General features: G+C 41.6%; 1 protein-coding gene across 7 annotated transcripts in view; it reads left to right on the top strand.

Annotated features, from left to right (window-relative positions):
• Positions 1–14,262, top strand: part of LOC129557826 (uncharacterized) — a 55,332-nt gene that overhangs the window by 27,833 nt on the left and 13,237 nt on the right. For all 7 annotated transcript variants that reach the window (XM_088844992.1, XM_088844989.1, XM_088844987.1 and 4 more), the window contains 7 exons: positions 5,320–5,445; positions 7,191–7,252; positions 7,712–7,736; positions 9,396–9,466; positions 9,916–9,940; positions 12,561–12,628; positions 13,093–13,117. In XM_088844992.1, the coding sequence (XP_088701118.1) occupies positions 5,320–5,445; positions 7,191–7,252; positions 7,712–7,736; positions 9,396–9,466; positions 9,916–9,940; positions 12,561–12,628; positions 13,093–13,117 (402 nt within the window). The remainder of the gene's footprint in view (positions 1–5,319; positions 5,446–7,190; positions 7,253–7,711; positions 7,737–9,395; positions 9,467–9,915; positions 9,941–12,560; positions 12,629–13,092; positions 13,118–14,262) is intronic.

Below are 14,262 nucleotides of genomic sequence, written 5' to 3'. Positions count from 1 at the left end.
GTATAATAATAATAAAATTTGTGACTTCTTATTGCTACTCTTCATACAATTTATACACATAAAAATAACACAATCAGTTCACTTACACCCTTAATTTCATGGTGGACAAATTAAGGAGCTATTACAATAAAAGAAAGATCCACAGTCCAGAAAAGGAGAAAATTTAAATTTTCATCCGTGCCTCCAGGTGCACATATCGAATTCATACTGTTTCAAATTTTCAAAGCCTATCACTTGCCAGAATTGATTTGGGGCATCGGTAGGCAAGAACAAAACCACCAGCAACAAATAGTTTTAAAGGAAGGCAAGCATATCAGGAGTAGCAACAGCGTGCCTAAATCTTAGTAGCAGCTGTATAATATACCGTAGTTCAAATTGCATTAATTCTAATAGCCCACAGTTTTGTCAAAGAATAAGTCAACTTTGAAGAAAAAAAACATGTGGTTAGAATTTTCAAATACCTTGAACAGAGTAGAGTCTTCATAATTTGAAGGAAAAGAGTAAACGTTCACTGACCCAAGGAGTTATCACAGTATGTTCATGTTACGAGTGCTTTATGTATTTTTTTAAGAAGAATAAAGCCAATAATGTTCCCTTTGTGTTTAGATGCTAGGATCAGAAATCTATTATTATTGAATTCTATCTCATGATCTTTAGGGATTAAACTTCAGAGGTGCTGAGAACAGTCACCATAGAGATATGTAACATCTCTTATTGCTTGATTGAGCACAAAAGACTTAGAAATAATAGTAAGGGTGAATCTACTCTTATTGTGTACCTGAAAAATCATTTATTCTACCTGGGTTCAGTACTCAAGCTGGCCGTGCTAACAGAGCAATGTAGTTAACCTTTCCTATAAGTTAAATGTGCACATGTTCTGTGTAGCACTTGCTTATAATAATTTTCCATCATTTGCAGAATGTGGTAGAAAAATAATTTTCTACCAGTGGTTAGGTGGTTTGAAGATTAATTAAACATTTAAGTTTTTTAACAAGTTACCTGTTTTCAGGGAAAAGAGAATAACAATGTGTGTGGGTGTGTGTAACTGTTTTCTTCAATACATTTCAAAAGGCACATATTCTTCTCAAGAAAATGAGGCTGAAATATATATCTTTTAGAATACATTCACGTTTTTAATAACAGTTTCATTAATGTTATTTTCAAAGTAATTTGTCTTTATTAATTTCACACATATTTACTGAGTGCTTTTTTAAAAATACATTATTGTGGTAAGAATACAACAGGAGATCTACCCTCTGAACACATTTTTAAGTGTATAATAAAGTATTGATAGCTATAAGCACAGTGGTGTTCAGCTAACCTGTAGAATTTATTCGTCTTGCACAGTTGAAAGTTTATGTCCTTTGATGAGCAGATCCTCACATCCCCCCACACTCCCTCCTCAGCCCCTGGTAACCCCCACTGTGCTCTCTGCTTCCATGGGTTTCACTATTTTAGCTACCCTCATTGAAGTGAAATTATGCAGTGTTTGTCCCGTGACTGGCTTATTTTACTTAACATATGTCTTCAAGTTTTACTCAAGTCATAGTATATTACAGAATTTCCTTCTTTTTAATGGCTGAATAAAATTATATTGTGTATACATACCATATTTTCTTGATCCATTTAGCCATCAACGGACATTTAAGTTGTTTCAACATCTTGGCTGTTATGAGCAGTGCTGCAATGAACATGAGCATGCTGACATGTCTCTGAGATCCTGATTTTCATGCTTTTCAGTAAATGCCCAGAAGTGGAATTGCTGGAATACTGGGGAGCATATTTTTTTTGAGGAACCTCTACACTGCTTTCTGTTGCTGCTGCACCATGTTGCATCCCCACAATAGTGGGCAAGGGTTCTAGTTTCTCCACAGTCTCACTGATACTTATCTTCTGCTTCTATGAAAACGACCATACTAACGGGAGAGAGGTGATTTCTCATTGAAGTTTCGATTTACTGTTCTCTGATGATTAGTAGCAGTGAAGTCAAGCTCTTATATTACAGAACAGAACAATAGTATAATCTTCATTGAGAAAAACAGTAACTACACTTTCACCCAACCTACAGGTGAAGACAGTGATTTGGTTTTTGTTACTTGTTCAGTGAATAGCCAGGATTAACACACAATAACAGATCAAGTGTTAAAATGAATTGGCAGAGATTGAGGGGTAAGTAAGTCTGTACACTTAGGTGCGTACAGGGGAAAGGAAGCAGTATATGTAGAGAATGAGAGAAGGGTTTAAGCAATTTGATAAGCATATGGTTAGAGAGAGAATATGACATTTTACAATTGAGTTTTGATTAATGCTGCCATTTGTATCAACTGGAACATATTTTAAATTACTTGATCTAGAAATTTCTGGTGACTTAGAAATACTAGAAATGATTGGAGATGACATATGTAGGGGAATATAATGCATTTTATTCTCAACGTGTTAGCCTTGTCCGTTTTCACCCTGCTGCTGCTGCTGCTGCTAAGTCGCTTCAGTCGCGTCCGACTCTGTGCGACCCCATAGACGGTAGCCCACCAGGCTCCCCCATCCCTGGGATTCTCCAGGCAAGAACACTGGAGTGGGCTGCCATTTCCTTCTCCAATGCATGAAAGTGAAAAGTGAAAGAGAAGTTGCTCAGTCGTGTCCAACTCTTAGCAACCTCATGGACTGCAGCCCACCAGGCTCCTCCATCCATGGGATTTTCCAGGCAAGAGTAGTGGAGTGGGGTGCCATTGTCTTCACCCTGAGATATTCACAAATATCTATATTTGGGGGACAGGCCATTTTCTGTCATATAAATTATTTTTTTGAATCATGGCAGAATCTGTGAGCCTTGCAGTCAGTTTTGAAATAAAATGTTTGCTCTGAAAAGCTAAATGTGTCCATAGAAACACACTTTCTATATGGCAGCCTTTGGACTCACCCTGTGCAGAGTCCAGTTCACTCTGAAAGTTCTGTGATGGATCGTCTCCATGGTAATGTGATGATACACATTCTGCATTCTGTACCAACCGCCACTTGGTGAGGCGAGAGGGAGTGTGAGAAGACCTCATCTTCAGTGTTGGGTATTTTAAAATGGGAAATTTAAACTGTTTTCGAGGTAGGTTCCTACTGATCCTCTGAAGGCTGTTTCTTCAAATGGGCTGGTTAACTTTTACTGAAGGTTTTCCTCACTTTTTAAAAATTATTTCCATCATTCTAGTTTATCTACAGAGATATAAATGTATTATATACTTTTGCTTTAATCCTTAATTTATACTTCTTGATTCTTCTGTCAGCTGGCAGCCTTAAATATCTTCCTAAATTTAGAAAAATGTACAGTTTTCTAGTGCCAGGTTGGTACACACTGTACCAGAGAATAGATGGAAAGAAATGAAGCAGGAGAACCATGATGTCTCCCCAAAAATGGACATTACAGGAAAAGGGGATTACAGCTCAACTCTCTAAATGTAGTTTCCCAAATCTACAAGTACTAGCAGTGTAAATCCAGAAACTTTTACAAATGAAAAAAAAAAAAAAACCAAAACTGTGATTTACTGGTGGAATTTCCATGGGTGGATGTGAGCAGGATCACTGTTTGCCTTTGTCAGGGAGTTTGATGAGACGGGGCAGTGCTGCTGGGTTAGTAGGATGAACATTTGGTCACTGAGGGAAGGAGGGTCTGCCTGTTGATCCTCAAGGAGAATCTTGGGGTGATGTCTCTAGTCTATGAGTATGGACATGACTTTCAAAAAGAATATGGGGCTCTGCTGTCTTCCACTACCGGGTCTAGAGTATGATGAGTTGATACAGTCATAGTTTTAGTGAGGGAAGACTCGAGCTCCTGCCCATTCTTAGCTAGCACTTCATCCAGGCTGCTCAAATCAGTGCTCTGATCAGCTGTAAGACTTTGAGCATTAGAGACTTCATTAAGACTCCAAAGCCCAGCACAGATGGCCACCTTCCCAGTTAACTCACATTAACTCCTCATCCAGACTTGGTCAATGGAAGCGAAGGTAATTCTTGGTGGAGCCATCATGTGGCTTTTGGTTTAGAAAATTCTGAGCTCTGAGCCAACTTGGATGCCAAACAGACCACTGGTCACTCAGCAAGATGACATTGAAAAGGCTGTTGTGACATGGTTGCCCAAGTGAAGGATCTGTGGAGGATGGACGGGGTTGAAATCCTATGGTCCTTCTGAGGAGCTTTGCCTCAGAAGAAACTTGCATTTTGGATCAGAAATGGAAACACAGAGACAAGTGGTGGAAGGAGGGTTTGAGTTCTTTTTTAGGCTGAGTCGTCTTCTCCAGGGCATCCAGCTGTCATCCGCAGAAAGCTAGGGGCAGGGGAATCTGAGAGGGGTTGCATTCACCGTTGTGCACTCTTGGAAAGTCACTGATCTCTCTACATTTCTATACCCTCCACTGTAATGTATGGTTACAGCCTCCACTTTGTCCCCGCATCCTCTCCAACAGGGCCGGGTGTCAGAGGAGGCGATAATAGATACTCTCCATAAACTGTAAAGCTCTGTTTCTGTGAAAAAGCTGGAGTAAGCTTCCATCCCCACTTGGAACCATCAAAATGCCCTCTCTGCTTTCAACTGCTACTAAAGGTCCACCTTATTCTCGACATCATTCAAGACTGAACTCTTCCAGAGCATTTATGAAGCTTTTCTATTTATTTACTTGACTGCTTGGGGTCTTAGTTGTGGCACATGGGATCTTCGTTGCACCGTGTAGATCTTTCGTTGCAGTGCACTGACTCTCTAGTTGTGCTACTCGGGCTCAGTAGTTGCACCATGTGGGCTTAGCTGCTCTGAGGCATGTAGGCTCTTACTCCCCTGACCAGAAATCAAACACCTATTCCCTGCATTTCAAGGCAGATTCTTAACCACTTGACTTCCAGGTAAGTCCCTCCTTCATTTCTCTAACATTTTACCTATATTTAATCATTCTTGGCCTCATAATACTAAAAATAGGTCATATTAACCTTTCCCCAACTCTGTACAGGAAACTGAGGCAAAGAGATCCAATTGTCTTTCCCAAGAACCTTCTTCTCCTAAACAGGATCTGAATCCAGTCCATCAGCATGGTTACTATGCTCTGCTGAGCTTCTAGGTCTCAGTTATAGAGAGACATTTGTCTGCACAGGCAGTCTGCTGGGTGCATTCAGTGCACATCTAACCACAGATCTTCCTAAGTCCACCTTGGATTCAGGAGGCCCTGCTAGGCATCTGGTGAGGAAGGGGACCAGAGGATTGAACTGTGGATCAATGATTATTAGTTTCCGTGTATTCTTCTGCCAGCAAGATGTCAACAACTCTCACCATTATAATGCTTTTCCCAGGATGCTTTGTCCACAAGACCAGAAGAAAAATTCCTCAGAGTTCAAGAAAATTAATGACCAGCTGGGTCAAAAGAGTTCGTTGTTGGCCGCACAATAGGGTACACCCTATAACTGACCCAATTGAAGGTACTGTGGAAATTTTCTCACTAAGTTCACTCATGAATAAATATTGTAGTATGTTCAGTGCCCATATTTAAGGAAAAAAAAAACAGAAATATTAAGCAGTGTTCTTCTTTTATTTCATGTGTTCAAATTGAAACTTACTATGTCAGTTGGTACTCTTTTTAAGTATGGAAGGAAACATGCATTTAAAATTCAACATTTGATTCATGTTTAAGAGTGAAGATGGTCTCTAACTATGGTTTGGACATTAGCTAATTTTTAGCTGTGATATGTTCCTCACTGAAGCTATGTTTCAAGATTTCTTTAAATTATTAGACTTTATTTAGAACAGGGTTACATTGACAAAAAAAGTTGTACAGACAATTCAGAAAATTCTTATATCCTATCACCCCAGTTTCAGCTATCATATGTTACTCACAGATAGCATATGTGAGGTACATTTATTGCAACTTGTGAGATAATAAATTTTTAGTAATTAAAAGTCCATAGTTCACCTAAGATTCACACTTTGTGTTGTTATATTCAATGATAGGTTAAATTATGCACAATATTATTTATCACTATTATGGAAGCATACAGAAATCTGTACATTGATGTTCATAGTGTATTCTTAGTAGTCAAATGATAGAAACAACCCAGTGACCATCATGTGATGAATGGGTAAATGAAATATGACATATACCCAGAATGGAATGTTATTCAGCCATAAAAATGAATTAAGGATTGAAATATGGTACAAAATGGATGGACCAAGTAATACAAAAATTTATTATGGTTATTGAAATAATGCAGGCACAGAAAGACAAATATTGTCTGTTTCTACTGGTTTAGGGTACATAGACTAGGCAAATACATGGAAACTGGAAATACAAATTACTGAGGCCAAGAGGTAAGAGGGAAGGTGGATTATGACTTTATGAGTACAGGGGTTATACTCAATCTGATGGAAAAGATTTAGATGTAGATGATTTTGATAGGCACAGAGCATTGTGAAAGTAGAAAATGCCATGGAACTTTTTAATTCTTGAAAATTATGAAAAGAATAAATATAATGTATATTTGATCACAATGCTCAATTGCTAAAACATGTCTAACTCATGTGAGCCCATGGATAGCAGCATACCAGGCTCCCTGTCCTTCACTATCTCCCAGAGTTTGTTCAGATTCATGTCCACTGAGTCGTTGATGCCAGCCAACCATCTCATTCTCTGTGCCCCCGCTTTCCTCTGCCCACAATATTCCCCACCATCAGAGGCTTTTCCAGTGAGTCTGCTGTTCACATCAGGTGGTCAAAGTATTGAAGCTTTAATATGAATCCTTCCAATTAATATCCAGGGTTGATTTCCTTTAGAATTGACTACTTGCTCTCCAAGGGACTCTCAAGAGTCTCTTCAGCACCACTGTTATAAGACATCAATTCTTTGGCCCTCAGCCTTCTTTATGGTCCAAGTCTCACAACTGTACATGACTACTGGAACATAGTGTGATTTTTAGTGCTTACCTTTGTCAGACTGACAATTTCAAGTTGATCAGGTTCCCCTTAGCTAGAAAGCTAAAGGCTCTTTCTCTCATTTCTGAAATTTTCATCTCTTTAGCCTTCCTCCACCCACCAGGAAGGTTGTCCATCAGATATCAGCCCACACGTATTAACCACCCACATCCGTTCACTACTCCCATGTGTCCATATTAGCAAGGTCTTTCTGATCAGCATCAAAAGATGTCCTGATCATTCTTCTGTGTCCTCCTAGAGCTCTCTGAGGATGAGCTATCCAATGCAAACTTGGAAGAACAGGCTCTGCCCACCTGTGTGGTAAGTGCCCCTAATTTATCTGAGATAAAAGTGTTGCTACATGTCTTTATTTTTCAGTTGAATTCAGATAAAGGTTCACAATATTCAAGACAGCTGATACAAACAGTTTTTAATTCGGTGGATGAATGTTGAGTCTCCAAGCAGAAAGCTTATTCAAAAGGGCATTTTAAAAAAATGACAGTATCAATTAGAAACTGTGGTCGGGAGCACATTTCTCGGCTGAAAGTTTTTCTTCTTGAAATAAAATTTTGTAACTGCTAGTCAAAATGGGCTTGAGAGATATTTCAGGAAAAGCTTGAGCCTTTCCCAGAGGCATTCTTTCTGTTTTGTTTATGGGCCACGGACTCGACAACACTTTCCCATTTGGTTTTCTGAGGACAAAAACGAGAACAAAAGCCGTGTACGCACAGTACACAAGATGCTGACACCCTCACAGTGTTTTCTTCTCTTTAATCACAGGTGAAAGAACCAACCAACAAAAATGGTAAATATTCAGGGATCATCCCTCTGCTGAGAAACAATCTAATGATGGAGGTGGGGGTCTCTTGATGGCTCTGGTTGGAGAGGCACCCTGATCCTGGGTCCCTAAAGGGGCTGAGGGGTGGGGGTGCAGAGAAGAGACTGATCTCCCAGGATGAACAATAACTGTGTCCTATGCTCCCTGTAAACAACTACATAATTTAGATGCTGTGGGTTTGTGTGAATCAGGGTTGCAGGGCCATGTGTGAGCCCATGTGATGTGGTTTTGAATCTCTATGTGTGTATATGTGTGTCTCTCTGTGTGTGTGTCTCCTCAGAAATGTTTTCCTCTTACACAGCACAAGTCAAGTGTGAACTTTGTAAGCACGTCTCCTCACCACTACACACTGGCTATACATTATGTGATTCTTTCCTCAGTTCAGCCATTCTTCAAGCTTGGTTAATGTTCATTTTCCTCAGATGAAGGTGGTGCTGAGAAAAATGGCCCAAGCTCTGACCTCCTAAGTGGACAAGGCAAACTGAGAACCTGGGGGTGGTCCTAGTGTGACTGCTCTGGACCCCTGACCTGCACTGATCACTCGGTCATGGGATACTCCGTCATAGAGCAAGGGTGTCCCTGCATCTGTGTCCATGCCTGGAAGTCCTAGCAGCTCCAGAGGTTCAGACCATGTCCGTCATTATAAGGTAGCCTCAGTGGTCGCAGACCCAGGGGCAACCATAGGTAGACTAACAACCAGCTGTGGCACAGTCGTCACTCTGAAAGGGACCTCAGGACTCGCATCCTCCCGGTCAACTCACAAATTCTGAGAGCTGTGAGGTCTTGTGTAGACACTGTAGGTCAAATCTGTTGGTGCTGCTGTCATTGCTTAAACAAGGATGAAGCAGATAATGACCAGGGAGATACTTCACTGTACATTATCATAAGCCTTACATTGATAAACCCTGTAGCACACACTCAAGGGAAGGTGTCAAATAGATCACACAGTGGTACTTGATAGTTAGCCTAGTGACCATGGCTCTATTTGTAAATCTGCACAGCTGGGTCAGAACATCTTTCACCCATGCTTTTTATCCTCAATTAATTGTCTCACAAATTGTCTGACTTCGGTGAGTGGACAGCCACTGACTCAGTGGACATGCAAACATTTGTTGGAAAATGAAGACTGGGGAAAAAACATCACATGATTGATAGTAGCAATTTGGAAAGGTAGGGTTGAATTCAGTCCTCTAACGGAGTTTGCTTTCAATCCAGAATAAAGGCTCATAGAAGGCTTGGTAAGTTCAGTAGCTTTACTGTGGATCCTGGGGATGCAGTGATCTAGGAAGAACTCCAGAGGACAGGAGTGATTTAGCAGAAGCTGTAAACAGGCAAGCGGGTCATGGATCTCTGTCATTGAAAGCTGGCATGCATTTTAGTGTTTCTTTTGTCCTCATTGGTTAGGTTATCGCTAGTTAAATTGCAGAAGCTGTGTTTCATTTCATTCCTGCTCCTCTCCTTTGCTCCCCTTCCTTCGGCAGTTTGAGTCAACATCAGCTCAGTCCATAGTTACTAACCTCCCTCATGCATGCACTCCATCACATGTCCCAATCAAAAAACGACAAACGCTGGGTGACTGGTGAGCAGCCTCACCTGTGTCCTGACAGCTGCTCTCTGTCCCTCTAGCGCCCCAGGAGGACATGGTGGAGGAACTGTCCAGGGCCTGTGCTGAGGAACAGCCTCTAAATAATTTGAAGGTAAACTCATCTCTCTTTATCAGGGATAAGACTGCTCCTTCACTTCTTTATTTTTTATTCAGCTGAATACAGTTATTGTAGTCTGACGATGTAAACTGTCACTGATGTATGCAATTCCTTGGCTGGGGAAATATTGAGGTTAAATCTATTATCAACACAGACCTGTTTCAATAGGAGATTAAAAATAGACAGCATCAGTTACTACTGTAGGTGCTTTTAGCAAGAGAAATTTTCTCCTTCTTGAAAAGTAAGTTTGTATTTATTGGTCAAATTGAAACTGAGACCTCATGTGAAAAGGTCCAGCCTTTTCAACAGGTGTCTGCCCTGTTTTCCTTTGGGGCCATTGACTTAAAGAATTTGTTATCTGAGGATAAATATCAGATAACAGAAGACTTACTGCAGATAATGATGCTGAGACCCTCACACTGTTTTCTTCTCTCTAATTGCAGGAACACGGAGTAGTCTACAAACATGGTAAATATTCAGGGATCATCCCTGTGCTGGGGTACAATCTAGATGATGGAGGTGGGGCTCTCTTGATGGCTCTAGTTGGAGAGGCACCCTGACGCTGGATTCCTACAGGGGCTGAGAGGTGTGGATTCAGAGAAGAGACTGATCTCCCAAGATGAACCTTAACTGTGTTCTATGGTCCCTGTAATCAACTACACGATTTAGATGCTGTGGGTTTGTGTGAATCAGGGATTGGATGCTATCTGTGAGCCCATGTGATGTGATTTTGAGTCTCTGTCTGTGTGTGTATGTATGTGTGTGTGTGTCCTCAGAGATGTTTCCCTCTTAGTACAAGTCAAGTGTGAACTCTCTAAACACTTCTTATCACCACTGGCTAATTACATGATTCTTTCCTCAGCTCAGCCATTCCCCAAGTTAGGTTAATATTCATCTTCCTCAAATGGAGATGGTGGTGGACAAAATGGCCCAAGTTCTTGACCTGCTAAATAGAAAAGCCATATTGAATACCTAAGTGTGGTCCCAATATGGTTGTTCTGGACACCTGACCTTCACTTGACACTCAGCCCTGGGATCCTCAATAATGGTACATGGGGATCTCTCCATCTGTGAGCCACACCAGGAGCTACTGGCTGCTCCAGAGGTCCAGATTGTGCCCTTTATTATAAGGGGAGCTCTGTGGTCACTTCCCTGGTGGCCCAGATGGTAAAGAGTCTGCCTACAATGCGGGAGACCCAGGTTTGATCTGTGGGTTGGATAGATCCTCTGGAGAAGGAAATGGCCACCCACTCCAGTACTCTTGCCTGGAAAATCCCATGGAGGGAGGAGCATGGTAGGCCACAGTCCATGGGCGAGCAGAGTCAGACATGACTTTGCAACTCCACTTTCACTTTCACTTTTCCGTGGTCACAGAAACCATGGCAACCAAAGATGGATTAACAGACAATTTTGGCAGAGCCTGTAGTGTGAAAGGCACCCTGCGACTTGCATGCTCCTGGTCAAATCACAGATTCTGAGAATCATGTGCGCTTGTGTCAACAACTTAGGTCACAACACTCGGTGCCAGTGTCATTGCTTAAACAAGGAATAAAGCAGATTATCGGGAAGATACTTCATTGTACTGGGTCACATTAAAATAAGCCTTACTTTGAGTAAGCCCTGTAGCACACCCTGAAGGGAAGGTGTCAAATAGATCTATCTCACTTTGGGACTCGATAGCATAGCGACTGTGACTCTTTTTGTGGATCTCCTGCACAGCTTGGTGAGAGATAGCATTCACCCCATGCTTCCTCACCATAGTGAACTGTCCCACTAAATGTGTGACTTCTGTGAGTGCGGACAGCCACTGACTCGGGACATGCAAACACTGTTTGGAAGATGAAGAGTAGGAAAAAATATCACGTGATTGATAATAGCTATTTGGAAAGATAAGATTGAGTTCAGTCCTCTAACCGAGTTTGCTTTTAATCAAGAACAAAGTCTCATAGAAGACTTGTTAAGTACCATAGTTGTAACTGAATCCTGGGGAGGCAGTGATCTAGAAAGAAATGTAAAAGTCAGGGGCGATTTACTAGAAGCTGTAAACAGGCAGGAGGGTCATGGGTCTCTGTTATTGAAAACTGGCATGCATTTTAGTGTTTCTTTTGTCCCCATTGGTTAGGTTATCAGTAGTTAAATGCAGAAGCTGTGTTTCATTTCTTTCCTGCTCCTCTCCTTTGCTCTCCTTCATCCAGCAAAGAGGATGATTCAATAGCAGCTCAGTCCATAGCTAGTAACCTCCCTCATGCATGCACTCCACCCCATGACCCCATCAAAAAAAAAAAACCAAAAAAGAAAAATGCTGAGTAATTGGTGAGCAGCCTCACCAGTGTCCTGACAGCTACTCTGTGTCCCTCTAGCTCCCCAGGAAGACCAGTGAGGTGGAGAAACCATGCTTTTTATAATCAACTGTCCCACTAAACATATAGCCCCTGTGAGTATTGACAGCCACTGACTCAGTGGACATGCACACAGTGTAAGAAACAAATATTGATAGAAAAATATGATGATATTCATAGCGGTTGTAATTAAATGGTAGGATTCAGTGTTTTCAAATCTTGTATATTTGATTTTCTTTAAGACAAGTGATTAGTGAATTAGTAGAATGGCCCAGGATTAAATTCAGTCTTTTAACAGTTCACTTTTAATCAAGTACAAAATCTCATAGGAAGCATGAACAGAGTAGCAGCAACTGTGGAGCTCGGAGAAAGCATGATCTGGGAAAAATCAAGAGACTGTGACAATTTATCAGGAGCTCAAAATGAGCAGGAGGAGTCGTGGGTCTCTCTCAGTGAACAGTACATGCATTTTAGAGTTTTTCTTTTTATAGATTGAATATTTCCTTTGCATTAGGATCCTCTTAGCTGGAGGGCAAAGATCTATTTTCATTTCCTTCCTCCTCTCCTTTGCTTTCCTTCCTCCTCCAAAGAGGATGGATGGACACAAGTTCAGCCCATGCTTACTAACCTCCCTCATCCATACACACCACCCCATGTTCATACAAAGAAAAAAAAAAACTGTTTTTTCTTTTTTCCCAATTCCTGATCAGCCTCATCTCTCTTCTAACAGCTACTCTCTGTCTCTCTAGGTTTCACTGAGGACCTGCCAGTCAACCCAGCTTGTGACAGGACAGAAGAGCCGCTGTGTGTCTCCAAGGCAAGTTTTTCTTTTTATTCTGGTCTGAGATAGAAGTATTGTTTCCTTTCTCTTTCAGTAGAATAAACTTACGAGTCTTTGAGTGTGCCTGTTTTAGATAGAGACAATTCCCTTGGTTGGGATAATGTGGAATGAGAGTCTTACTACCAACTCAAGACGCCTCAGTCCACAGGATATTACAATTGTTAGCGTCCATTACACCCTGCAGAGTACAGAGTTCTCTCTCCTATAGTACCTTTTCCTTTAGGAAAGGAATTCTGTAATTTCCAACCCAAGTGGACTTGGAAGTTCCATCCTCCAGGCAAAGGTCTTGCCTTTCATCCTGAGTGTGTGGGCTCTGATCTTGCTGGGTTCCCTGACTCCATCACTGTCCCTCATCAGGTTTTCTCCTGTCACCATATGAACCAAAGACTGTGCACCTGTGTGATCTCACCCTCACAGTGTCTTCTCTTCTGTCCTTGCAGGTGGCCCTTCCAGCATGTGAAAGTGGTATGTATTCTAGAATCATTCAGCTGGGGAGATAAAGCTTTGTAGATGAGAAAGTTAAGGCTTTCTCACTGGTTTTAGTGTAGAGGCCAAACTGATTCCAAATTCCTGCTGGGAATGAGTATGGGGGCCTTGTGATAGAAAGTAGCTTTCAAGTAGAATAATGTGGCTGATTACTGTAGCTCCAGGAAGAAGCTGTATTATGGTTAATAATGTAGGTTTGTGTCCATGGGACTGGGTATGTCCCTAAGTGTAATGAATAGTGTGATTGTTTTTGTGTGTGTGAATTTTTTGTGTTGTGTTTTTCCCAATTTTTGTCACCCTAAATATCACTGTTACTGTTGTCAACTCTCCACCCCCAAAATGCCCATCACCATTGCACCATGAATAAGGATGTATATAAGAATTAAACAAAGTATACACATTCACTGTATGCTTTGATTTTACACCAAGTGTACATCCTTTAACCTGGAAAACAAATCCCATTACTCTCCAGGAAAATATTTTCAGCATTCTTTTTAATTTTTATTGATATTTTTTATTGTCTGTACTGGGCCTTCATTGCTACGCAGGCTATTCACTACTTGTGGAAAGCAAGGACAACTCCCTAGTTGTCGTGAGTAGGCTTCTCACTTTGGTGGCTGCTTTTGTTGCAGAGCGTGGGTCCCAGGGCTCTCTGGCTTCCTCAGTTTTGGCACTTGGGCTTAGTAGTTGTGGCTCCTGGGCCCTAGAGCACAGGCTCAGTAGTTGTGGCACATGGGATTAGTTGCTCTGGGACATGTGGAATCTTTCCAGTCCAGGGATCCAGTCCATATCTCCTGCATTGGCAAGTATATTCTTAACTACTGAGCCACCAGGGAAGCCCTGCAGGATTCTTTTGAACAAAACTGTGTTTTAGAACCTCCCTTACTGGGTCAAACACACCTTTACTGCTGCTGCTAAGTCGTGTCAGTCATGTCCGACTCTGTGCGACCCCACAGAGGGCAGCCCACCAGGCTCCTCAGTCCCTGGGATTCTCCAGGCAAGAATACTGGAGTGGGTTGCCATTTCCTTCTCCAGTGCATGAAGGTGAAAAGTGAAAGTGAAATCGCTCAGTCGTGTCTGACTCTTCACGACCCCATGGACTGCAGCCTACCAGGCTCCTCCAT

The sequence above is a fragment of the Moschus berezovskii genome, chromosome 17, assembly GCF_049115385.1.
Source record: "Moschus berezovskii isolate FMDL1 chromosome 17, NW_MosBer_1.0, whole genome shotgun sequence".
Taxonomy (NCBI): Eukaryota; Metazoa; Chordata; class Mammalia; order Artiodactyla; family Moschidae; genus Moschus; species Moschus berezovskii.
This window is presented reverse-complemented; position numbering and strand designations above follow the sequence as displayed.